The sequence below is a fragment of the Podarcis liolepis genome, assembly GCF_965112155.1.
Source record: "Podarcis liolepis genome assembly, chromosome: 7".
In the NCBI taxonomy this organism is placed as follows: Eukaryota; Metazoa; Chordata; class Lepidosauria; order Squamata; family Lacertidae; genus Podarcis; species Podarcis liolepis.
This window is the reverse complement of record NC_139561.1, coordinates 46138985-46164580: the sequence shown is the minus strand read 5'-3', so window position 1 is coordinate 46164580 and position 25596 is coordinate 46138985. Positions and strand designations below refer to the sequence as shown.

Below are 25596 nucleotides of genomic sequence, written 5' to 3'. Positions count from 1 at the left end.
TGGGCACAACAGGAGACATTAACCTCTGCTCTGTCCAAAGGCATCCAGGAAGCCAACACCAAAGGACTTCCTTCCTTCCTTCAGCAGTGGGCACATAAGGGATTTTGAGAATGTGCCAATGCTGTACGCATGCCCTTTATCAAGCAGGGAAAGACACCTACATCAGCCACCACTGCTCTTTTCACCTCTCCTTCCCAAAGTGTGGTCCACAGACCAGGAGTGCTCCATTACCTTCATTCAGGTGGCCTGTGGTGTGTCTGTATGAGCACAGTTAAAAACCATACAGCTGCTAACACAGTGCATTACAATTGCTACAACAGGCAGAATAATCATTAAGTGGTCCTCCAAGACCCCCAGCAATTTTCAAGAGGCCAGTACAGGGGGAAAGTTGGGAGATCACTGCCTTATATGTTGCATAAACTTGTACTACCCTACCATTTGAATAAGTGATAAGCAAGCAGGGCTCAATTTCCCCATAAGCCTATTATCATTTCATCACCCTTCCTTTATTCTAATCATTCAACCAAGTAAACGAGTCACATAGTCTCAAAAGCCATTCTTGCATAGAGGGTGGGTCAAACTTTCTTGTGGACCCAGTGCCCCTCCCGCCTGAGGATGCAGCGCTGCCAGCCTCAGACTGAGAGGACTCCATCATAGATACCCCACCAAGACCAGGGTCTCTCCTGCTCCCTCAAAACTGCCCCTTATCTGATCTTGCTCTCCTTCAGTTCTTTTACCCAAAGGCATTTCCTGTCCCTCAATGTCTCGTCAGCAAATGTACCTTAAGAAAAACATACAGCAAGCAATGGTATACAGAAGCAGATAGTTGATGCTTCTAATTTTTGTAACACTGTGCAACCTCAGTTTGCTGGTACTACCCTGGTAGAAACATGAAAGGTTTTACTTATGATTTATTCAGTCCTCATGGTGAGAGACAAAAAATCCAGACATCCCTCAATGATAGAGTTGTTCACTCTGGCTTCTCCCCCTTCCCTCTCTCCCAATAGCATCTGACCCTACGGTGGCCACCTGTGGTCAAATGCATCTGCGTCCATTGCTCTTGCACTATTAATGAACACCAAGTTCTAGGAGACGGTGGATCATCTACGCCACGCATGGCCAAACTTGGAACTCCAGCTGTTTTGGGACTGCAACTCCCATCATCTCTAGCTAGCAGGACAAGTGGTCAGGGGTGATGGTAATTCTAGTCCCAAAGCATCTGGTGGGCCAAGTTTGGCCATGCCTGATCTATGCTGTCTAATGAAGTGTCTGCTGGCTGCCCCAGCCTCCCATCTCCTTTTCCTAACACCTCATAACTTGGCTGCTTGCCTGTCTCTGAACTGTTGTCTCCCTCATAGTTCTGCTGTAATTCAATACTGCTTCCCTCTTCCCTACAGCTACAGGAGAAATGGGGACGGTCTCCACCATTCCTCCTCTTCCTCTTCATTCCAGTCTGTGACACAATGCACTGTTGCGAAATGCAGAAGACGGACCAATACCAGAGCCAAGAAAAATATATAATCCTGGTTGGAGAAGCTGAGGGCTAGATTTAGCGTTTGGGTTGGCAAAGACCTTAGTCAGTTTGGCACAGGCTAGGAAGAGAGATGGCTGTGCTGAATGTACGCAGTGTCCTCGTGACTGGGTCCAATCGGGGTATTGGCTTGGAGCTGGTCAAACAGCTAGTTGGGAAAAGCAAACGGCCAGAATGGATCTTTGCCACCTGCCGGGACCCAGAGGGACCACGTGCCCAGGTGAGCTCCAGGGTGGAACTTAGGGTGGGTTTCCCTTTGATGCCAAGGAGATTGTGCCCTGGTCAGTAGAGGTGCCTCACAAGGCTCTTTAAGTTCCACATTGCTGGGGTAGGTTAAGTGGCTTGGAGATAGTTTGCATGTCGGCTCAAGCACAGATTGTTTACCCCTTTTGGCGTGCCTTTGCTGAAATTTTTCCTTGCAAAGCTAGGAATGAAAAGCTGGAAAGAAGTTAATTACTCCCACCTGAAGAGCATTTAAACAGAGAAGTAAATATCCTGATGGGTGTTGGAGATAACAAGAATAACTCAGATCCAAAGCTTCTGAAATACATACCATGGGATGAAGATTACTAAGGAGTCAATTACATTGAGCAGAGTGATTATTTTTTCTGAGTCAAAGTGTTTAGGATTAGAATATCACTAAACATAATAATTTGTATTGAAACAAGAGTGCCAGGAAACTGATTTGTGAGTCCATATATTAAAGTATAACACTCTGTTTTTCATCTGGGGAGTTCCCCTCCCCAGCTAAGCAAGAAGCCCTCTTTCTCTGGCTCCCTGCTAGGCAGTCCTTCCTAGGGACTTCACAAGAAGCCACAAACTCCTCTTTTGCTGTAAACAGCAGTGTAGCATTGCAACATAGAAATGCAGAACTGAGAAATGATTGCAAATATGTAGTTTTGTACTCTCCTGTTGCATGGCTCAAAGCAAACAAGTTTATTTTTAATCTCTTGGTTGGAATAGTTTGTTCTTTTAATTTAGAGAAAGAAGTGGCTTGGAATTGATTTTTTGGTGGAGAAACAAAACTGCATGCAACCAGAAGCAAGTGTTCCTTGCGATCTTTTCTGAAAATCCTACTTGGATCCTCTTACATGGAAGCTCTTTCTCTGTTCATATATTAGAGAATAACATTGTTTTTCATCGGGGTTACTCAGTCATATATAAACACATGCTTGGTAGCCAAAGGCAAGAAGGAATTGCAAGCAGGCAAGTGACCGCTCTGTCCTTCCTCTATGCCTAACTGCTAGAGGATAGAAGCCACAAATTATATTGGGTTAAGACTTGTGGTTCTTTTGGGGGAGGCTTGTTTTATCTCTAGTGGTGAAATCTGGTTTCTCAGAACTGCATGCAAAAAGTTTGAGTTTGGAGATTGCTAAACAATTTTTTAAATATAAGTTTGTATATAAGTAGCACAAGGAAAACAAGAAAGTTGACCAATTAAATGGGGAAAGACAACAATGCTGCTCTGTCAAATGACTGAGTGCTTGCTGTTTGTGACAAGAAAAACTTAAGATCATTACCGTATTTTTCCGCTCCATAAGACGCACCTGACCATAAGACGCACCTAGTTTTTAGAGGAGGGAAATAAGAAAAAAATCTTCTGAATGAAACAGTGGATGTATGATTTTTGTGGTTCATGCTGTGGCCACAGACATGTGATCTGATGGTGAATTTGGGGTGACCCAATGCAAAAATCCTGAGGATCCATGTGGATCCATGCTTTTTAACCACGTTTTTGCGCCATTGTGGCCCCACGCAACAGTGGGTGCATGATTTTTTTGGTGCAGGCTGTAGCCATGGACATGCTATGTGATCTGATGGTGAATTTGGGGTGACCCAATGTAAAAATCCTGAGGATCCATGGGCTTTTACCTCCCCCCTCCCAGGCAGCCTCCGCTAGCGTCCCTTATCTCTCTTCCAATCCCACTGATCAACTGTTTCCTTTCAACTCTCCCTTCCCTCTTGTTTGCCTTAGTGTCTTTTCCTTAGCTGGAGCAGTTTTTTGCTCCTCCCTTTCTTCTAATTTCTCTCCTTATTGCTTTAGTCTTCCTGTTTTCCCCCTTTGCAAGTTTGCTATCTTTACCTCCCCTCTCCCAAGCAGCCTCCTTTATCTCTAGCATCCCTTATCTCTCTCCCCGATCGGCAAACGTTCAGCGGCTTTGTTTCAACACCCACTTCCCCTTTCCAAAAAAAAAAAGCAAAAAAAAAGAATGATCTTCTTTTTGCCCCTGGTTAATTCGGCTCCAGGGACCACACATTCACTCCATAAGACACACAGACATTTCCCCTTACTTTTTAGGAATAAAAAAGTGTGTCATGGAGCGAAAAATACAGTAAATGATCCATATATCATGCAGACATGAATTCCATAACTACTGCACTGGTGCACTTAGGGAGTGTTGCAAATTGTTAGCATTGGTATAGGTGAAAAATATTGCTTTAAAAAATATGAAGCCCATTGGCCTGTTGGCAGATCAACTTCTGCATGACATGGAGGCTGGCAACATTAACCCATGCTGTGTGAGAATCCCTTGGAGACAGTCAGGTTGTATAGCTACTGCAGTGACCAGAGGAAGAATGGCTGCTGAGAGGAATGCAGAAAGAAGAAACATTCATGGTACACCTGCATCAGCAAAACAGGATGCCTTCATTTGCCCCTGCTGCAACAAAACATGTCTCTCCCATATTGGACTCTACAGCCACAGCAGGCGCTGTAACTCTCCAAGGGTCTGACTTCATCCTCAAAGGCGCACTCTTTCACCGACAGTTGGTAACTGTTACCAAACATGAAATTTCTATACTGTCCTTCACCCAAGGATCAACATGCAACTGTGAAAATTGTATTTTCTATCTGCAATAATTGATGACAGAAGAAAATTATTTCTTAAGAAAAGTTGTGTGAGGGAGATTCAGAATTCTAAGTTAGTTTTAGGCTTTTTTCATTCTGGTTATACATAATTCTGTTCAGATCTGCATAAATTCATACTATTTCATTCATTTTTATATTTCCTTTCACTGTTTGTAAAGAGGAGAAACTTTTTTATAGGGGCATGTTGTGATTTGTCCAGGAAATTCAGCATTCTAAGTGTGTTTATTTTGTAGTTGATTTGCTTCCAAGTTCACTATTTCTATTTCTGCTACCTTGCCTTACCGTTAATCTTTGTTTTCTAATGATCTAATGACTGGGGACAAATAAATAAATCTGATATGGCAATCAACCATTTATTGGATTACTCTTACTGCTCCAGTTGCTCCTGTGGTTTATCGTGACTTAGAGTTTGAGTCCCAAATATCTGTTCTTTGCTGTCACACAGAAGGAAGAAACACGGTAACAACGTGAATGCCTAGTGGGAAATCACTCTCCTCTTCCTATCCTGTCTCAAATAATCCCGTATGCAGGACGTGAAGTTCTATTCTCTCTCTCCTTTTTTTAATATTTCAGGAATTGAAGAATTTGGCTGCTAAGCACCAGGGAGTAGAGATTCTTGCATTGGGTAAGTGCCTGCTCTCTCCACCCACCCCACCTTAAATTCCCTCATCCTAAATTACTGTCTACAATAGCTAGAATTCAAGGCCATCTCATTCAAGGTATTTTGCAGGTTCCATGTGCATTGTTTCTCCAGTGCTCACTTAGGGAGCTTCCAGATGGGGGCTCAATACTTCAAATCAGTCATTTAGATGTCACAAACAGGTTGTTGGCTGAAATAAGTATGGTTGGTTGTGTTTGTTTGCTTAACCATTTGGATTTTCCACAGAAAGGGGAAAATCTAAACTAAATCAGGTAGTAGCAGGGGGAGGGGGGAGATACAGACTGGCATTCTGATACCAACAATGTCATGTAGAAACTGCAGAAAAAAATGCTGTATGAGGAGTTCTAATGCCACAGTAAATGCCTTCTCAAAACTACTTTAGAATATAAGTGTTGGATCCAGGACCAAAGCAAAAAAGCTAATATTCTGCCAGGTAGATAAAAAGAGAGAGAGAATATGTTCCTCTATTTGGTATAAATTCAGTATGTTGCAGCAATTGGCATGCATAGTGAGTAAATAGGCACTGTAATAGAACAAACACAGGCAGTGTGTACTGGCAACTGTATAGTCAAAGCCTGGCCTTGAGCATTCTCAATCCAACACTGAGAGTTTCTCAGAACAACAAATATATTTTTTAATTATATAAAAAAGGGGAAAGCCCAATCACCCAGTGAGGACTGTAGTTGTGGAATGTTGTGTGTCAGTTAAAAGTGAATAACAATAGAAAAGAGACCTTTTTCACTTTCACAAGTATAGCAACGCCTATAAAAACACTGCTAATGCCATGACCCCTGAATCTAGTAGTAAGCCAGACACAGGTTGGGAGGCTGCAAAGATATCAGCTAAGGAACTGGACAAAGTTCAAGTCTCTGAGGAGCTTGTTGGGGACCAGGGGAGCATTGTGCCTAAAGCCAGGGCACTTATGAGTGTCTTTCCCTGAGCCCGAGGAGCCAAATGCCTCCCACCACACTTTGCTGGTCCAGCAGTGCACTAGGAGGCTGTGGAACACCAGAGAAGTGTCCATCTTCAGGTCAGAAGGATTGCCCTTTAAGGCTCTGAAGTTGTTCACAATGGGGTGGAATGGGCTAGAAAAGGTAGTCTGGAGGTCAAGATTTAAAAGGTTTCAGTCTGGTCCTAACCTTCATCTGAGCAAGTAGGTCACCTAGAGCTATCTGTGGTACTATTTCTGTCCAACACATGCAGACAGAAGTTGTTACTTAAAAGTAAGAAATACCTTTATTCAGACATATAATGGTGCAGGCTCAACAGCAGAAAAATTACTCAGGAGTAATGATTCAGAAGTTCAGGAACAACAAAATAAATTCAGAATTGGACGGAAGTAATGAAGATGTCCCAACAAGTTTCCATGCCCCACCTACCAAGCTTTTAAAGACTAAGTGTGGTGCATTTACTCATGGCACTTGCTTGCCTTGATGGAATGTTGGGTTTGCAACCATGTGTTTTATTGGGCTGGGCGAGTATGCTCCTGTCTACAAAGGTGGCACCTGGTTCTAGGCAACAAGACTGCATGCTCCAGTTCAACTGCTGCTTCCTCTGTCTTTGGTGGCTCACAACCCTCCCCAGCCTCAACTGGGAAGCAAGGGAGAGCCAGCACCCCTGCTTCCCCTTCTGAAGCCGCTGAGACTGGGGTGGAAAGGGGAAATCTCCCGTCCTCTAACCCAGGATCCCACAATTCAGCCCCTCCAATTTTTCTTCTTCCCCTTGTGTCAGGGCTTGCTGTCCCAAGCTCAAACCCAAGGTGCTGCAGAGCTCATGACACCTTGCTGCCTTCTCTGTGGGACACCTGTACAGTTCTGGCAAACATGTGCTTGTCCATTACATCCATTTTATCCGTTATACATAATATATATGGCATGTATGAATAAAAATGTGCCAAGTAAATTGATCCATAGTCCTCTGGATTTCCAGAGCAAGAAGACTGCAGGTACAGAGCAATAGCAGTGCTGGTGAGGTCTGCAGGGTTAGATCTTCATTCACTTTCATTTCCTTTAAAATATTATTGCTACTGTAGATACTTCCGAGCCATCTAGTGTAAAGGCTGCTGCAACCCGAATCACAGAGTGGTTGAAGGGAGCTGGGCTAAATCTTCTGATAAACAATGCTGGGATTTTAAAGCTAAGCACTCTGGAAACAGAGACACCAGACAGTATGGCTGAGGTATACAAAACCAATGTGATTGGTAGCATGTTGGTGACTCAGGTAAGACTCTTTGTCTCTTTGTTACATAAACTTTTTGTTGCAGAGCCCTTGACTTTGGAAGGTCATGATGCCATTGCTTTCTGGCTTTTGGGGTGATGGGTCCGTGTGCCTTTTGCATTGAGAACATATGAACAGCAGGAACTTTTTATAGCTGCATGCCACACCAAAATTTAACAGATGTGGTATTTGCAGTTATGGAAGTAAAGTTATGAGAGAAGGTTGCGCCTGATGAACAGCTTCTGTCTGGGTGAGCTGCAAGAGAACTTTGGCATGCCACTGCATGTAACTCCTGGGCTTATGTTTGTCCTCACAGTGAGAACGTTGAACTGGAGAGGAGATACACTGACCTTCTCACTGATATAATTATCTAGACCTAGTCCAATCCAAGTTCAGAACTTGATTTGCGACTGGATTAGCCTTGGTTATCAGTAGAGGGTCAGAGAGAGTGCAACCCTGCTGCTCCTGCTTGATCTCTCATGACCATAGATGGTCTATGGGAGATTGGTACCAGCAGCACTATTCTGCAGTAGTTGCAGTCTTATCTCATTATTCTTGAGCTATGGAGTGCTGCAGGACACTACATGTCTCCAGAGTTATTTAACATCCATATGAAACCTTTGGGTGTGGCCATATGGAGATCTCGCACAAGGTTCAGCTCTATTTGTCTGTAACTTCAGAATCAGGAATGGTGGAGCAGGTCCTAGACTGGGGTCTGGATGTAGAGATAAACTGGATGAGGGCTAATTGAATCCACTTTATTTTTCTTGCACCTAGGAGCCATAGCCACATGCCTCTTTGTTCCAGGAAGCAGGAGAGAGAGAAAGGGAGGGAAACAAGGCTGCTGGAGCCACACCCACTGGCAACTTGTGCTCAGGGCTAAGGATAACCCTTTCATGCATACAGGCATGAGTCAATAATTGAATATCACAACAGAAGTCTCTTTCTTAAGTATACATTTTTTATTGGTTTTAAACCTGTCTTTTGCTAGTTGGAGGGGCGACTGTTTGAAAACCATTTTTATCTGTTTTTCTGGTATGTTTGTCAATTGCCTTTAGATGAATGGGAAATTAATAATAATCAACATTCATTCTGCCCTTCCCTTCTCCAGGCATTCCTGCCCTTGCTGAAGAAGGCATCTCAGGAAAGCTCCCAGAAAGGGATGAGCTGCAGCAAAGCTGCCATTATCAATGTATCCAGTGAAGCCGGTTCTATTAAAAATGTCCTTGTATGGAATGAAGGCCAAATCATTGGTTACCGTTGTAGCAAGGTATGGAGGTAACAGTGGTTGGCTCTGCAATCCAAAGTTTGAAAGTAGCTCTCAGTTAATTTCACCTTAGGGTGCTGAAAAGGTTCTTAGAAAATCCATCCTATCTTGACTGTACCCATTTTTGTTAGTAACGTTCAGAAACTTTCATCTGGTTAGAGTTAGTGCATGCTGGCCTATTTATTTAATTTAACAGAATATAGATTGATAGATTTTAAAAAAATCTCTAAGCACATTACATAAAATAATAGATTGAAAAATAAATATATAACATTTATTTAAGATACTGATAGCATACTTTTAAGACAAACTGACATAATTAAATAGTTGTATTTGAAAAAGAGTATAGATAATTTACAATTTTTTAAAAAAGTATACATCATTAGGAATGGACATATGTTACTAATTTCTGGTTTCTCGTAGCCTCTCATTTTCCCATCCTTAAATTCAATCATCTTCCTTTCAGCTGTAATGTGATTTTTTGTATTAAAAATCCTCTTGAAAATATAACTCCGAATTTCTCTTAATAGACACATTCTTGATGCAGTTTTCACTGATACACGTTTGTATGTTATTTTTACAAATATAAGAATTTTATGTGCACTTTTCTATGTATGCTATATGCTTTTTGTACACATTGGTTCAAGAACAGAGCCACAAAATTTAGAGAAGTGTAAATTTCGAACAGAGATTGTTGTATTTCAGTTTGTGTATTGGTTTGAGTAGCTTCTCATCAAAATATAAACAGAATTGAATTTCTACCTGCTTCTGGTATGTCTCTCTCCTAGGCTGCTCTGAACATGCTCACCCGGTGCCAGTCCCTGGGATATGCCAAAGACAACATCCTGTGCATTACATTGCATCCTGGGTGGTTACAGACAGACATGGGAAATAAATTGGTATGTGATTCATGTATGGGATGTTATGAGTAGTACCTATGGGGGGGGGACATGTCATACTCCTTCTGGACTAGTTTGTCCACCTTTGCTCACCACCCTGCACTAAACTCTCACCTGTGGCTCCTAGAAACTATCAGCATGTGACCTGACACATATAGACAATTGCAAAACAATAAGGTCTGTGCTGCCTTTAAAAGTTTTTTTGTGCTTCTGGAATTTGCTTCCTTGCTATGGGTGGGTGTTTTAAACTTCTATTCCATCCACTCCTTTTACTTTCCTAACCAATTCAGCACTATAAGGCTTTCCATTATTAAGAATCTCACACAATGGCAGCCCCTCTCTCAGCCATTCAGATACCTTGTATTATTCACTTCCCTCTTTCCAAGCAAAATGAAGCAGCTAAAGGCTTGTCACTTTAGAATTTCCCTATAGTGTTCTAAACCTCTTTTAAGCTTCATTATAACGTCCTTAGGAAAAGCAAAGCGTGCTTAAAAACAAACAAACAAACAAACAAACTGTAAACAAATGCAGATTGCTTTTCTTCAATGCATTCTGTTCCTGGAGACCTGAGTAAATTGTATATTTGCTCACAGCAGAAATTTCCAACATCCCCACTTCCTCCACCCTTTAGTTGCGGGAACTATCAATATATCCTTAGTCTCTGGTTCCCCTTAACCAGGTACTAATCAATAGGAGGATGTGTGCTCTCTCTTGACTTATCCATGTTTGTCTTTTTTTTTTTCCCTCACCGTGCAAGACATTCATTTATTTTGCACAGTACAAGTCACTCATCTATTGTCTTTCCAAAGCTGCAATGACACTCATAGATTTATCTCCCATGAATTTGATTCCCCTGGAAAAACAACAGCACCTGTAACTGAACATCAAATTTTGAGGTCCAATATAGGTTAGCCCTAGGATCCTTTGGTGGCAGACTTTGTGAGAAACATTTTGGACGTATGTAATGTCTATCAGACCAGCCTTATCAATGCATAAGTAGAAGAGCTATCAAGAATATTTCTCCGTTTTCCTCTCATAGGCTGTTATGACGGAAAGCTCAGGTAGACCAGAGGTCTGGTGGGGCAGTTGAATTTCCCCAGAGTGGTGTGGCTCGCAGAGTACTGGGCTGGAGACTCACTCTGATTGTCTGCGGGTACAGCTAGCCAGAGAGGATTGGAGACAGCACTTTGCGAGAGAAAAAGGAAAGGAGTGGAGACTGGGGTTTCTGGTGTTCAGCTGGATAAGAGGATAGTCTCTGAGCTTTGTGTGTAACATCCATCCTGAGGAAAAGATCTACAACCAGAGAAATAAGTTTGGATCGAAAGACAGTGATTAGTGTCTTTTGAGAGTATACAGACAATTCCTGCTTTTCTACTGGTGGTACTCAAGGGTACGCAGTACCCACAACTTTTTATAGAAGAAAAGCACAGGTTAAAAGTGTGGCATTTACGGTAACAACTTCATGTTGTTTACCTGCAACCTTTTTTTCTAGAAGAAAAGCACTGCAGACAAGTGAGAACTGGGTAGCTGGATTTGAGACAGGAGAAGTGGAGTTGTGAAGGAACACTCTGCTTGGGTCTCAATTCAGTAAGAAGGGAACAGATCTTCTGGTGAGAGAAGAGTAATCCCAAAACCAGCTTGGAGGGGTGTAGTGGTGATCCTCTGGTCTGGTATACAAAAGAGGAGCCTCAGGAGTGAGATTTATAGGAGGCTGGGAAAATGACAGAAAGTACCACCTTGTTTCAGAACCTAACCTTTAAGACTTAAGCTGTAACACTTCAGTAAATCGTTTAAGAAATTGAAGGGGAGGGGAAGCCGTAGATATACCATCTTGATTAGAAGCCTGTAACATCCACTGAATTTAATATATAGAAATTTACTGTTTCTTTGTAAACTTGGTAGTCTCAGTAGTGGCACCCGCCCTATGGAATGCCCTCCCATCAGATGCCAAAGAAATAAACAACTGTCTGACTTTTAGAAGACATCTGAAGGCAGCCCTGTTTATGGAAGCTTTTAATATTGGATGCATTTTCATGTTTTGCTGGAAGTGCCCATGGGCGGGGTATAAATAATAAATGTATTATTATTATTATTATTATTATTATTATTATTATTATTATTATTATTTATTATTACAAACCAGTTTTACCAATTTTGTTTGTAAAATAATATCTTTTTCCTGTTTAACTGCAAGTCATTGTGTCACATTTCCTATTCTCTTTCCAGGGGCAGCCCCCACTGACTGTGGACAACAGTGTGCGAGAAATCCTGAACACCATTTCCTCTCTCTCTGAGAAGGACCATGGCACATTTGTGAACTTGGATGGGAAAGTCCTTCCCTGGTAAAACACGAAACAACCTGCTTGTCTGCACTGCAGAAGGAACCCCTCACTATCACAGCCAACATAAACACCTGAGAAAATATGCCTTTTTTCCTACTTCTTTAAAAAATACATCTTCAGCTGAAACTCTCACCATCTAGCCTTCCTTTGAACTACTCTGTGTCATGAGATTAATTCCTAGTGGCTTTTGCAGTCTCACTTGCTTGTATTTCTTTTTAACAGTGCAAGTCATCTGTTAACTCATTTATTCACACTTTCAAGATATAGGCATCAAGGGTGCTAGTTAGCCTCCACTGCACACATGTTATGGATGCTTCCAGATGTGGGTGACCTAGCAACAGCCAGTGGTTGCTGTTCTGCTTCAAGCAAAAAGCAGAATAACAACTATTCACTGAGATCGCCGGAATCCAAATAACATTGTTTGGCGGAGTAGATAGTCTCCTTTCCCCCAGCTCAAATGTTTGGAAAGGGTTATTTGGGTGGACTATGGCATGTGGAGGCTAAACCAGTCAATGGGGCAGTCTTCCTCTTCCCCCACCAAAGCATTTGAAGGGTCACAGCTAGAGATTTGCTATATCTAATGCATATATTTGGAGAAGTGCTGTAACAGCTCAGCGGCAGAGCCTCTGCTGTGCATGCGGAAGCTTCTGTGGTCAACCCTGATTCCTCCAAGAATATAGAATCATAGGAATGCCCCTTGTTTGAAAATCCAGAGAGCCTCTGCCAGTCAGTGTGGACAATACTCAGCAAGATGGACCAATGGTCTGACACAGTATACCGCAGCTTCCTTCCTATGTTCCTCCCTCAGGGGCTGGCCCAGCCATTTGGCAGAGGGAGGCAGCAAGTAAACAAAGCTATGTGAGCAATTAAAATCATCAAAATGAATGTAAGGAAGAAATAATTCAAGTAGGCTAACTGTTTAAGTATGAAATGGTTGATTGCAGTAATAAATGATTTTTTGAATTCTGCAAATATTTGATAATTTTTAAATTTTAGTAACTGTAAAAAACATGATTGGAACTTACTATGATTTGCAATTTCCTAATATTGTAATCTTTTTGCATTTCAATAAAGTAGGTTTGCCTATCTAATGACCTGGCATTTATCCTCATTAAGTGATACTAAACTAAACAATACATTAATTATGTTGCTATTCCATGTAATTCAATATGCTATGTTTCCTAACAGCATTTGGGGTGAGGTGCAAGAGGAGGCCCCCCCCAGGCTATATTTGGGTCACAGCCACGGCTACTTTTGTTCAGCCCTGCATCATAGTTGTCTTTCTCGAAGTGGAAGGGTTAAAGTGGACTGCAAAGTATAAGAGCTATAGCTGAGCATAGCAGGAAGAGCCAGAAACGCCACTCTGTCCAAAGGTCACCCAGAAAGCAAGGTACAAAACAATGGCTTTTCCCAACTTCTCTCTTTAAATAGGCAGCATGCCAAACTTGTAAAGCCTCTTGCTAAGTCAGTGCATGAAGGGAGCTCCCAACAAATCTCTTTCTCATTATTTCTTGTCATGTAGTATCTGGGCTGCTGCCAGTCTGCCTGACAAAGGAGCTGAGTGGTAGAGCTGCTCCATCCATGAGGCAAGGTTTGGTGACCACCTTGGGGAGCAGGGTCCACAGGGGCAGCAGAGCCAGACTTAGATCTTTATCCTCTCCCGGCCCCCTTGTTCCTGATGTAGATCTTTACTCAATCCTCCTTCCCTGGCAGGGAGGGGAGTGCCATTTTGTCATTCACCTCAGGTGACAAAATGTCTTGGGCCAGTCCTGCTAAGTGGACTTGGCAGCAAAGCACTTCAGGGAAGAATTGCACACCACCCAACATTCCTCAGGTGAAAATAGGGACATTCTAGTCTACATCAATAATACTTCATTCCGCCCCCCGCCCCCCCACTCCAGCACCAGATTTAGGATGGTGCAGGTAGTTCAACTGCACAGGGTGCTGAGCTGAGCCAGTGAATGATGATGATGATGATGTCTCTGTACACCTGGGATGAAGAACAGGGGTCAGCAACCTTTTTCAGCCATGGGCCGGTCCACCGTCCCTCAGATCATGTGGTGGGCCGGACTATATTTTGGGGGAAAAATGAATGAATTCCTATGCCCCACAAATAAGCCAGAGATGCATTTTAAATAAAACGACACATTCTACTCATGTAAAAACATGCTGATTCCTGGACTGTCCGCGGGCCGGATTGAGAAGGCAATTGAGCCGCATCCAGCTCCCAGGCCTTAGGTTGCCTACCCCTGATGAAGAAGGTGGGAGGCACTTCTATGGATGAGACTCTGGCACTTCCCACTTGAAAGGACCAAGGACTTGTGCACCCACTCCCAGCCCTCTTTGCCCACCCCCACCAACCCCCCTGGCATCCATGGCAATGCCTCCCCCCATGCAAAACACTGACAGGGCCCAGGAGGTGGAGGTGTGGGGAACACGCAGGCAGCCAAACACAAGTGCACACTCCGGGATCACTGGGCGGGGTGGGTGGGTGGGAGTCCAAAAAGCAGCAAAGGATGTGGAGAAGGGCTTCTTGCAGTGGCGATCAGGGAAAGCCAAATGATGAATGAGAACAGGTTGAGGGAAAGGCGGAGGCACTTGGTGTGTGGCATGATCCGCTCTGGGATCTGGGACTTTCAGGACAAAGTCACGGAGTCGTGATGGCTGCAGTGTTTCTGTGGTGATCCCGGCAAAATCAGGGCAGTTGGAGGGTATGGAACTGGGTGTCAGAATCGGCTATCCTTGGTTGCCACTGTGTTTTCTTAAATGACTGCTGTTTCTGCCCTGTCAGCTTCCCTTCCCCACCAGGCAACAAGACTTGTTAATCTGTTCCTGCCTGCTAGTGGCAAACCCCAGCTTCTTTCCTTTCTCCTCTGCATGAAGTAACTTGAACAACACTGGATTTTTGCCAAATGCAGAGCACACACTGATAACAGCCCAACAGAGGGCATTGTCAGTTGAGCGCAGGCTGGGAAGAAAGATGGCTGTGCTGAATGCACGCAGTGTCCTGGTGACTGGGTCCAATCGGGGTATTGGCTTGGAGCTGGTGAGGCAGCTTGTTGGGAAAAGCAACCGGCCCGAATGGATCTTTGCCACCTGCCGGGACCCAGAAGGACCAGGTGCCCAGGTGAGTCACAGGATGCACACTGGGATGAGTACAGAAATGAGGGTGGTGCCAAGACACTTGTGCCTCAGGCAAGTGCGCCAGGCAAGCTTGTTGCACTTCCCATTCCCAGGGTCTGACTGCTTAAACACAATTTAGTGGCCCCCTTGAGTGCTTTGACAACCCTTTCTTTTACAGAATTAGGGAAGAATGAGTAGGAAAGAGATTTGGTATCTCTCACCCCCTGATCTGAAGAACATTTAAAGGAAGAAGTGATTATGCTATTGAGGGTTGGCTATTACAAGAACAGCTCAGATTTTGAAACAAATAACGTGAGTTGAACATTACTAAATAGTCACTTCAGTGAGGATTTTGTCTGTGTCAACGTGCTTACAATTGCAATGTTCGTTCGTATGCAATTGGATTGGAAGACTGTGGAAAAAGAGCCTTACAACTTGTCAAAGAGGTAATGTATCATTTAGCTTGCAGGTAGGGACTTATAGTGGGGTGTGGGTTACGGATTCAAAGCCCCAAGATGTGTCTGATCCCAAGGAAAGCCCCTGGGGTTAGGGGGTGGAGATCCACCCTCTGAAGGAGACTCAGGTAAGCTCTCAGAAATGCCTCCCTTTACCTCCCTTCCAGATATGCCCCCTTGCTTCTCCACCTCTGTCACTTTCCCCTATTATGTAAAAGCCTCCCCCTTCAGGCAAGGCTGGTGGAAGTAAATCAGATACTGAGCCAGCACCCACCCTGCTTCCATTGCCTAGAACAGAGACAGCAGTGCTGGCCCATCCCGTCCTTCAAAAGGAAGGTGCACAAGGCATGTCCCTTGTTGGTTCATAGCTTGTGCTTAGCCAAGTCTTTAATCTCTTATGTAACCCACCGATCCTTGCAACCTGTGACTAATCTGAAAATAAAAGCTAAAACCACAAGTTGCAGTTAATTGGGTGGGGAGAGGCAAGCAACACTTATGCAATCAAAATCAAAACCAGGACAAAAATTATTCAGTAGATCTTTGTTTGTGGAACACATAGAAAAAACAAGTACAGTGGTACCTCGGGTTACATACACTTCAGGTTACAGACTCTGCTAACCCAGAAATAGTACCTCGGGTTAAGAACTTTGCTTCAGGATGAGAACAGAAGTCGTGCTCTGGTGGCGCGGCGGCAGCAGGAGGCCCCATTAGCTAAAGTGGTGCTTCAGGTTAAGAACAGTTTCAGGTTAAGAATGGACCTCCGGAACAAATTAAGTACTTAACCTGAGGTACCACTGTACTCAGTTTCCCTTGATTCTTTAATAAAATGTGGGTTTGCAGCCTAAGCCTGTGTATACACTATACCTTTAAAGCACCTTGAAGTTCTCCCCCCCCCAAAAAAATCTTGGCACTGAATTTTGTAAAGGAGCTGAGAACTGTGGTTCTGTGAAGGGTAAACAACAGCGACCAGAATTCTTTGTTTGGTGCTTCAAATGCCTTTCAAGGGTATAGAGTGTTCACAGCCATGGCTTTATCACCACTTCCTTCTTGATTACCTAACCAAGGAGAGGTATTTCAAAAGAATATCTTGTAACCACCTCCACCTTTGTGGACAGCAGGATCTAGAATCAATCTAGGCTAAGGTTACCAGATTTTTTTCAACGAATCCAGGGACACTTTTCAACTTCCTGTTAAATAAATGGATTTTGTCAGGGGACTGATTTGTAAATCTTGGGACTGTCCCCGGGAAACGGGGACACCTGGTAACCTTAATCTAGACTGAAAACTGTTTATTAAGAATGAGAATGAATTATTTCAGATTATGGAAAAACTACATTTTTGTGTTACGAATGGGTTAGTGTGTACACAGCCCAAATCATCTACTTTCTTCTCTCCAATTATAAATATTCCCACCTCCAGGGCTTGATGTTGCATCCTAAATCTATGGTCTGTGCATCTTACAGGTCTTGAAGGATTTGGCTGCCAAGCATCAGGGAGTGGAGATTATCCCACTGGGTATGTGTTTGCCCCCCACCAAATTGCCTTGCCCCCCCCCCTCTTCCCACATTGCCAGAGACAAGCGCTGAGATTCAAAGTCATTTCACAAGACTACTTTCCTGCAGGATATGTTCTAAAAAACAACTTAAATATATAAAAGTCAACTCCATTGTCAACAGTTGCTGAGAGGCATCCTCACACTGAGGATTCATCTCTTTTTCTTTAACTCTTTCATTTCCTTTCTGCCACATCAAATGATGAACCGCATGATGTGAGAAAGGGCCATTCTCCTCACGGATTGTAGGCAGAACCCCCAAACAGTCCGAGCACAATCCAGTTCAGCTCTAAATAGAGAGCAAAACTCAACATCATTGAGCCTTTCTATTTGCATTATAACTTTCAATTATATGACACACTATTCCATATCTAGGCATCTTTGTACTCCTGGCGATGACTCCACCTCTGATATTATGAGTAACTTGTAGGTGTTGCAATATTGACACAAATTGTTTTTATACTAGTTCAAAGAGTTTTGGGCCTCTGCCAGAAGACTGCACTTTAATCCTTTGTGGGATTGTTGCTATTGGGTAGCTGTGCATTGCCTTTAGGCAGCTACAGCTACTGAAGAAAAAATATGTGAATAAACATGCTATTTCATGCACCCCAGTCTCTGAGCAGTGAGAGACTCCAGGTGTTCCAGTGTTTTCCTGGGATTTGCTTTTTCTTGGAATGAAGGTCAAGTAAAACTGCGGTGCCTTTGGGATATATGGTTTTATTTTATCACACATATATACAACTTGAGCATAGGATGGATGGGCTCACAGTGTTAACACTCCACAGATCTGGCCTCCCCATTAGGTTTCCAGGAAGATTGTCAGGGCACATCTTTGGGTCCAGCGCAGAGCAAGGCAAGCCTCTGTCTCCAGCTTCCAGTATCAACCAAAACTCTCTCACACAAAGAGCTTCCCTTGGCCTATTGTTCTCCATCCATTACTGAATTGCAGCTGGCAGCCTTCTCAGTGAAGAACCTTCCAGGCTGACTTTGCCTATCCTAGGCTATCTATTGTTACTAAAGGTCAAGGGTGCCCAGCTGTGGTTTATTATGTTCATTATCTTTGAAAGTGCATGTAGTTCTTAAATCTTTTCCAACATGGGCTTCTTATATTTAACACAGGTAACTTGCACCTTATGTGTGCTTAACATGCACAATTTCAACTTTATGTGATTGAAGGCCAGCTGGTTGAAATCACACAAATTAAATGCACAGAAGGCAGAGATCTTAAAATCTCTTTTTGTGCAGGGTTTTCCCAGCATGGAAAGAGCTTTTAAGCTCTCAGACTTGCCTTCTGGGTGGAGGTTATACTGTTTAGTGTCCTGGCTCCAAATGTAAGGTTGCTTGCGCAGAGGCAGCTCCAAGGGTGTATATGTGTTTTTGTGTATACACATCATCCCTGGAATGTATCCCCTGCATAAAATGTGAGTTGCCTGTATCTATTGTCTTCCAGTTTCTGGCAATTAAATCTCAGGGGGTGGAAATGGAACAATATTTGATGCATATCAAATTCCAATTCTTCCTTCTAAATATTATCATAAGAAAAAGGCTTATAATGTGTTGATTTGTAGTGAGAGAAAAAGTTGGACTTATGAAATTCTTCTCTTTGCTGCTGAAGACACTTCTGAGCCCTCTAGTGTCAAGGATGCTGCAACCAGAGTCACTGAACGGCTTAAAGGGGTTGGGCTGACCCTTCTGATAAACAATGCTGGAATTGCAAGGATAAACTTAGTTATGGAAGCTGAGACACCGGAAGACATGTCTGAAGTGTACAAGACCAATGTGATTGGGCCCATGATGGTGAGCCAGGTAAGGCTACCTGGTTGTTCCTCCTTCACAGAGATTTCTTGTCCTGTTGCAGATCCCTTAATGTTGGAGAAGTAGGTGGCCTGATGTCACTGCTTCCTGGTGATGGGGTGATCGGCAGCTGTGCCTTTTTCATGGAGAAAGGATATGGAACTAAGCTTGTAATAGCTGCATGAGAGAATAATATTTAACAGTGCAACCTTCGTGGTAATGGAGGTGATGGGGGAAGACTGAACCTGTTGAAGTAAAAAAATTCCTTCCAATAGCACCTTAAAGACCAACTAAGTTAGTTCTTGGTATGAGCTTTCGTGTGCATGCACACTTCTTCAGGTACACAGAAGATGCATGCACACGAAAGCTCATACCAAGAACTAACTTAGTTGGTCTTTAAGGTGCTATTGGAAGGAATTTTTTTATTTTGACTATGGCAGACCAACACGGCTACCTATCTACTACTGAAACCTGTTGAAGTAGGAGTTGTAGCTGTTATGTGCCCCCTTGGCTCAGTGCCCTGTGTGGAGGGAACTGCCTGCACTACCCTAAATCTGGCACTATGGCCAGTCTTCTCTACAGCATGTGCTGCTGTGTGCAATTCTTTTCTCTTCTTCTCCAGGCATTCCTGCCCTTGCTGAGGAAGGCATCTCTGGAAAGCCCCCAGAATGGGATGAGCTGCAGCAAAGCTGCCATTGTCAACATCTCTAGTGATGCTGGCTCCATCACAAATCTCTTCCTGTGGGAGAATGGACAAGTTGTCAATTACCGTTGCAGCAAGGTATCAACACATCACAGACAAGTAGTCAGTTTTGTGCAGTGTTCTTCAACCTTGGGACTTCAGGTGCTGTTGGGCTTACAGTGCCCTGTGTAACACTAATATCCAGCAGGCCCCACCACCTCTTGCCTTCCATTGGATGTCATTGCGGGGCCTAACGTTCTGCACTCGGTGCAACTGAACTGGTCATGCTCCCCTAGATCCATCTTTGTCTCTGACAATTGAATAAGCAGGCTGAGGATTATAGGAGTTGTGGTCCAATAAAATCTGTGCATCCAATTTAAGGAACACTGGTTTAGTGGTCAGTTATCCAAGGGGCATGTTTCTTTTGCCTTGAAGGTGCTGGCCAGGTAATTATACATTTTTATATAAGTATTTACATATCTCCTGACCTTCATGACTACGGGCCAGTCTCCAGTTGGCTTTTTTGGGGGGGGGAGGGGAAGTATCTCAAGAACCAAGAGGCTAGACAACCGCAAAGACTCATGAATGAACATTATTATCTGGCCCATTTTTTGGCCCATTTTGGAACACTGCATTGGCTTTCCTGGCTGACTATCTTAGCGGCGTGACTGACAGAGTGACTATTTTGATGCTTCTGGATATTTCTGTTTTTTTTATGATATTGTTGGTATTTTGCTTAAAAGACAAATAAGTTAAGGTATAATCATAAAAAGAGAATTCCCTGGATCGCTAGATCCAGGTTTGGGGCAAGTACTCTTTGGTGAGAGAACCCCAGCATGGATTTAAAATAACAAAATATGCAGTAAGGTAAAGCAGGGAAATATAGCTTGTTAGACCTTTAAAATACCCCCTTCTAAGTTACTTCCAAAGTTCCCCACTTCCTTTAGCATAGAAAAGACCAAACATTTGGTAAGTTAAAAATGGTTTACTTATAACCTCTTCAAAGGTCAGATTCATACAGCAGTAATAAGACACAGGAAGTGAGAATTAGGTTCCTAAGTGGTGAGCGTTTCTAAATTATTTGTATAGAAACACAAAAGGTGGCTTACTTAAGCCACACAGTCTGAGCTTGGAGCATCCAGCTTAGACCTCCTGACTAGTAGGTGGAATGGGGGAAAGTGGGAGAACAAAGAGCTTGATAACCCTTCCTCCCAAGGACTGACCTAGCTAAGCCTGGCAGGACAAGTTTCCTAATCTAGGGAAGGTCGTAGCTGGTAAACCCACTGTAGATGGAAAGCGGTACAACTAGCCACAGAAACCACCTGTGTCTTTCGTGAAGGACTACATTGCAAAATCTACAGAAGTGCAGCATTTCAGTTGAATATTGGTTTGGGAAATGGAAATAAGATTGGTTCAAATTAAAATACAAAAGGGGGGGGGAATTATCCCCCATCCTTAGCTGTATCATTCAGCTACATGCTTCTGGTATGTCTCATTCTTAGGCTGCTCTGAATATGCTGACGCGGTGCCAGTCCCTGGGATATGCTAATGACAAAATCCTGTGCATTGCACTGCATCCTGGGTTTGTGCATACAGACATGACAGGTGGAGGGGTAAGTTATTTGTGTCAGAATCAGATCACCATACAAAGAGCATTGCAATTATCTAACTCGTTTGACCTACATTGAAATAAGGGTCAGGATGGATAATGAGTTTATTAACTTGTTTGTAGTTTCAAAAGAATTTTAAAAGACATTCTCTAGTAATATTAGAATAAAATTAAAAATAAGAAAGCCTTTGGTCTGATGATCCAATCCAGCAAGAAAATAGTCACACACACTGGTGGGCTACAATCCAGCATTGTGTTAGGAATGCTTAAGCCATTTAAAAATTCAACTCTCTGCTGAATTGTGGCTGGATCCACAACTCTGACCAGAAAGATGCCCCCGATAAGTCAAGAATCAGTCTATGGACTCAGCTACATTCATCACAATAATGTGATTTGAATGTGTTTTAAACATGCAACATCAGATGGTGCCAGAGAGTGAGAATTGTTTAACTCTCATTGGAATTTTTTTCTTTTGGTGAAAACAATCTAATTTCTGACTCATTTACAGTGTTGTATTCCTGTGTTTAAAAGGGATGCGGGTGGAAAAGGGTGGTGCTGTGGGTTAAACCACAGAGCCTAGGACTTGCCGATCAGAAGGTTGGAGGTTCAAATCCCCGTGACGGGGTGAGCTCCCGTTGCTCGGTTCCTTCTCCTGCCCACCTAGCAGTTCAAAAGCATGTCAAAATGCAAGTAGATAAATAGGTACCGCTCCGGCGGGAAGGTAAACGGTGTTTCTGTGCATTGCTCTGGTTCGCCAGAAGTGGCTTAGTCATGCTGGTCACGTGACCCGGAAACTGTACACCGGCTCCCTCAGCCAATAAAGCGAGATGAGCGCCGCAACCCCAGAGTCGGCCATGACTGGACCTAATGGTCAGGGGTCCCTTTACCCTTTACCTTTACTTTATTACTGTGTTTAAATCCACCCTGTGAAGGTAATGCCAATTCCCTACTACCATATTTTTCGCCCCATAAGACGCACTTTTTCCCCTCCAAAAATGCAGGGGAAATCGGGATGCGTCTTATGGGGCGAATGCCTGCAAGCCTCGCGCGCCCGGCAGGAGGTTCCACCGGGTGCGCGAGGCTTGGGGCAGCAGCCTGTTGCCCGAAGCACCGGGAGCCCTCCGGAGGGCTCCCCCTGTTTCGGGCGAGAGTCTGCAAGCCTCGCGAACCCGGCAGGAGGTCCCACCGGGTGCGCGAGGATTGGGGCGGCAGCCTGTCGCCTGAAGCACGGGGAGCCCTCCGGAGGGCTTCCCCTGCTTCGGGCGAGTGTCAGCAAGCCTTGCGCACCCGGCAGGAGGTCCCACCGGGTGCGCGAGGCTTGGGGCGGCAGCCAGGGCTGGGGGGAATAATTTTTTTAAATTCATTTCCCCCCCCCAAAAAAATGAGGTGCGTCCTATGGGCCGGTGCGCCTTATAGGACGAAAAATACGATATTTATTTCCAGAGCTAATTGTCTGGACAAGGGCTATTGTGGCTGATAGCAACTGACAAGCATTAAAAGCATACAGTGTTTCCTGACTATCATCATTTTGTGGGAAGGATTCAAGCACATCCCAGAACTCTTAGTTCTGATTAACTAAAGCGAATTAAAGGGTTCTGTTGTTCTTGTGAAACATAATCACTTAAAAAAAAAAAGAATGTGAATGTTTGTGGTTTGGAAAGTGATGGGGAGGTGTATTCAAAAGTGTGTGATGAATGAATAAATAACTGTTGGGAAGACATCTGCAAAGGAACAATATTACCAAGCTGAAGGGTTGGGCTTTGGTTTCAAAGTACAGAAAGTACAAAAGGCCATTTGATTTAGCATTTGTTTTTCAAGGTACTTATTGACAGAAGAAAGTCTAGCCCGGTCTTGCTCAGAACTAAGTTCCCATTGCATTCAATGGGGCTTACTCCTAGGTAAATGGGATTAGTGATTGCAGCCTGATTAGCTGGAGTGGGGATATTAGAAGTGCATTAAGAGGAGGGGAAGAAGACAAGGCAAGGTATGACAGATCTACTTAGGAGTATGCTCAAGTGAACACTATGGGAGCTGACTTTTGAGTAAAATAGTAAGGAAGGGAAGGGAAAAGAAAATTTCTAGTTGACTTCTAGAAGCCTTTGGTGTTGTTGTGAAATGCTTGTGGAGCTAAAGGTGGTATGTGTGGTTCTTCCTCTCCTCATTTAATCCCCACAATAACCTGTGACGTAGGTTAGGTTGAGACACAATGAGTGGTCCAGTGATCTTCATGGCCAAGTGGGGATTTGAACCCTGATCTCCCAGGTCCTAGCCTGACACTCTCACCATTGCACCACAATGGGTCATTAATGTCTTATTGGATTACCCTTATCCACAGATATAGAGAGCAGTCGTCCAGAATGCTTCTCTGTTTGTGTTTGATGGACGGTGCGTGAATGTTGTCCTCTGTACTCTCAGATGATGTTACTTATGTTTTTTGACACTCTTTTTTCTTTTCTTTTCTTTTACTCACAAGTCCCTGTGTCACTGTTCTTTCTTTCCAGTTACTCACAGTGAATGAGAGTGTGCAAAGCATCCTGAAGACCCTTTCCCATCTCTCGGAAAAAGACACTGGGACTTTTGTGAATTGGCAGGGGGATGTACTTCCTTGGTAAACCCAATATATTTAGCTGCCTGATGTGGAGTAGCAAAGTGCCTCAGGGTGCACAGCCCCAAAGCGGATCACATTATTTTGACACCAGAGGCAGAAACACCCACAAGCTCCTCTCTGTCTCCCCCAGAAGTAAAAATGCAACAATTATGTCTTTTGCTTTTGTAGTTATATCAAGTTGTTGTTGGGGATTGGTTATTATCTGGAATGCTTGCATGGGCAGGTTATAAATAATAAAATTATTATCATCATCATGCTGAATTGTTGTGAAGTTATCCTTTTGTTTCTGATCTGTTAACAATAATAATTTATTCATTAGTTTTTCCAATAGAATGATATCCCACACACTTTGTACCAGTCGTCTACATTCCCCCCAGAGAGATTTTTCCAATGTCTAGCTGTAATAAGAGTAAATTCTACACAAATTCAGTGGGGAGTCCCTAAAGTGTTTGGATGGCACCTTGGGTTATAGACGCTTCAGGTTACAGACTCCGCTAACCCAGAAATAGTACCTCGGGTTAAGAACTTTGCTTCAGGATGAGAACAGAAATTGGGTGGTGGCGCAGCAGCAGCGGGAGACCCCGTTAGCTAAAGTGGTACCTCAGGTTAAGAACAGTTTCAGGTTAAGAATGGACTTCCAGAATGAATTAAGTTCTTAACCCGAGGTACCACTGTATGTCTTTTTCTAGAAAGTCCTGCAGCCAACCTGGTGTTAAATCTATTGCTCTGACTTCCTTTGGACCACCATCAGTGAGGCTGAGAGGGGATCTTGTCATCTGGGCAGCCCAGAACCTCCATACACACTGCCCAAGTTTGCACCCTGAGGTCCCTTGGACAGTAGTGAAGGGAGACAGAGGCGGGGTGCAGCAGGTGTTGGGGGATCTCAGGGTGTCATGCAGGGTATGTAGGGTGGCAGGGGAGCTGACACTTTCCGTCCCTCAACAACTTTGACTGATCTCCTTAAAAAAGCTCAAGAACTTTGGTCCCCTAAAAATCCCAACTCTGTCCCACATGTTAGGGGGGGTTGAAAGCCACTGCTGGCCTGGACGCTGCTGACTTCATCCCCGGAAGTGCGCTCGATTGTCTCTCAAGACAAAAAGATGCCAACAACAACAATTTTGTTGGATAATTTGGAGAAGGGCAAATGAGCAAGAACTGTGAATTAGACCATTTATTCCCCATCCCTACCCAGCAACACACTTGAGGACAACCTAGCTTAGCAGGTGTAGGCAAGGTAGTTTAGTGGGCCCAGGGCGAATGGCAGGACTGCTGCCATCAACCCACCCACAGCATGTGCCACTTTAAGTGGCTGCCTCATCATGTCTAGTGTTAAGTCCAGCCCTGGATGTATCCCTCAGCAGATTACTGTATTTTTCGCTCTATAACACGCATCTGACCGTAACACGCACATAGTTTTTAGAGGAGGAAAACAAGGAAAAAATATTCTAAACGAAACAGTGGATGTATGATTTTTATGGTTCATGCTGTGGCCACAGACATGTGATCTGACAGTGAGTTTGGGGTAGCCCAATGCAAAAATCCTGAGGATCCATGTGGATCCATGCTTTGTAACCACGTTTTTGGGCCATTGCGGCTCCATGAAACAGTGGGTGCGTGTGTGTTTTTGGTGCAGGCTGTAGCCATGGAAATGCTATGTGATCTGATGGTGAATTTGGGGTGACCCAGTGCAAAAATCCTGAGGATCCATGTGGATCCGTGCTTTGTAACCACGTTTTAAGTGGGGAGGGAAGGAAAAGAACTCAAGGGACAAGGAGCACGCGTGGGGTGTGTGTGGAGAAGGAGCTTTTCGGAGAGCTGAGCAGGGAGGAGGGAGGAAAAGAGCACTGTTGCTTTAAAGGTATACTTAAGGTATTTGCCCTGTCCCTGGGTTTTTTTTTCCATTTAACAGTTTGCAGCCTTTTCCTTCCGCTCCTTGTTTTGAGGCAGAATAGATTTGAGCAAGTGAGGACGACTTGGATTGCAGGGG

General features: G+C 43.8%; 2 protein-coding genes across 10 annotated transcripts in view; one reads left to right on the top strand and one right to left on the bottom strand.

Annotated features, from left to right (window-relative positions):
• Nucleotides 1-25596, bottom strand: part of LOC310712127 (C-signal-like) — a 53125-nt gene that overhangs the window by 23688 nt on the left and 3841 nt on the right. The window contains exon 1 of one of the 2 annotated variants that reach the window (XM_083514843.1): nt 232-252. The exons of the other annotated variant lie outside the window; for it this stretch is intronic. Coding sequence (XP_083370969.1) covers nt 232-237 — 6 coding nt within the window. The 5' untranslated portion in view covers nt 238-252. Of the gene's footprint in view, nt 1-231; nt 253-25596 lie in introns of those variants that run through there. 2 annotated transcript variants of the gene reach the window in all.
• LOC310712130 (C-signal-like) lies at nt 1538-23864 on the top strand. 8 transcript variants are annotated; one of them, XM_083514851.1, is made up of 7 exons: nt 1624-1751; nt 15088-15221; nt 16828-16879; nt 18532-18722; nt 19333-19491; nt 20895-21005; nt 23503-23864. In XM_083514851.1, the coding sequence occupies exons 2-7, from the start codon at nt 15168-15170 to the stop codon at nt 23611-23613; spliced, it is 678 nt and encodes a 225-aa protein (XP_083370977.1). In that variant the 5' UTR covers nt 1624-1751; nt 15088-15167; the 3' UTR covers nt 23614-23864. The 8 variants fall into 8 exon arrangements, 7 of the variants coding, with proteins under 7 accessions (XP_083370973.1, XP_083370972.1, XP_083370978.1 ...); XM_083514850.1 differs by lacking the exon at nt 1624-1751 and adding an exon at nt 14773-14913; XR_014528770.1 differs by lacking the exon at nt 15088-15221 and having other exon boundaries at nt 1538-1751; nt 19333-19838.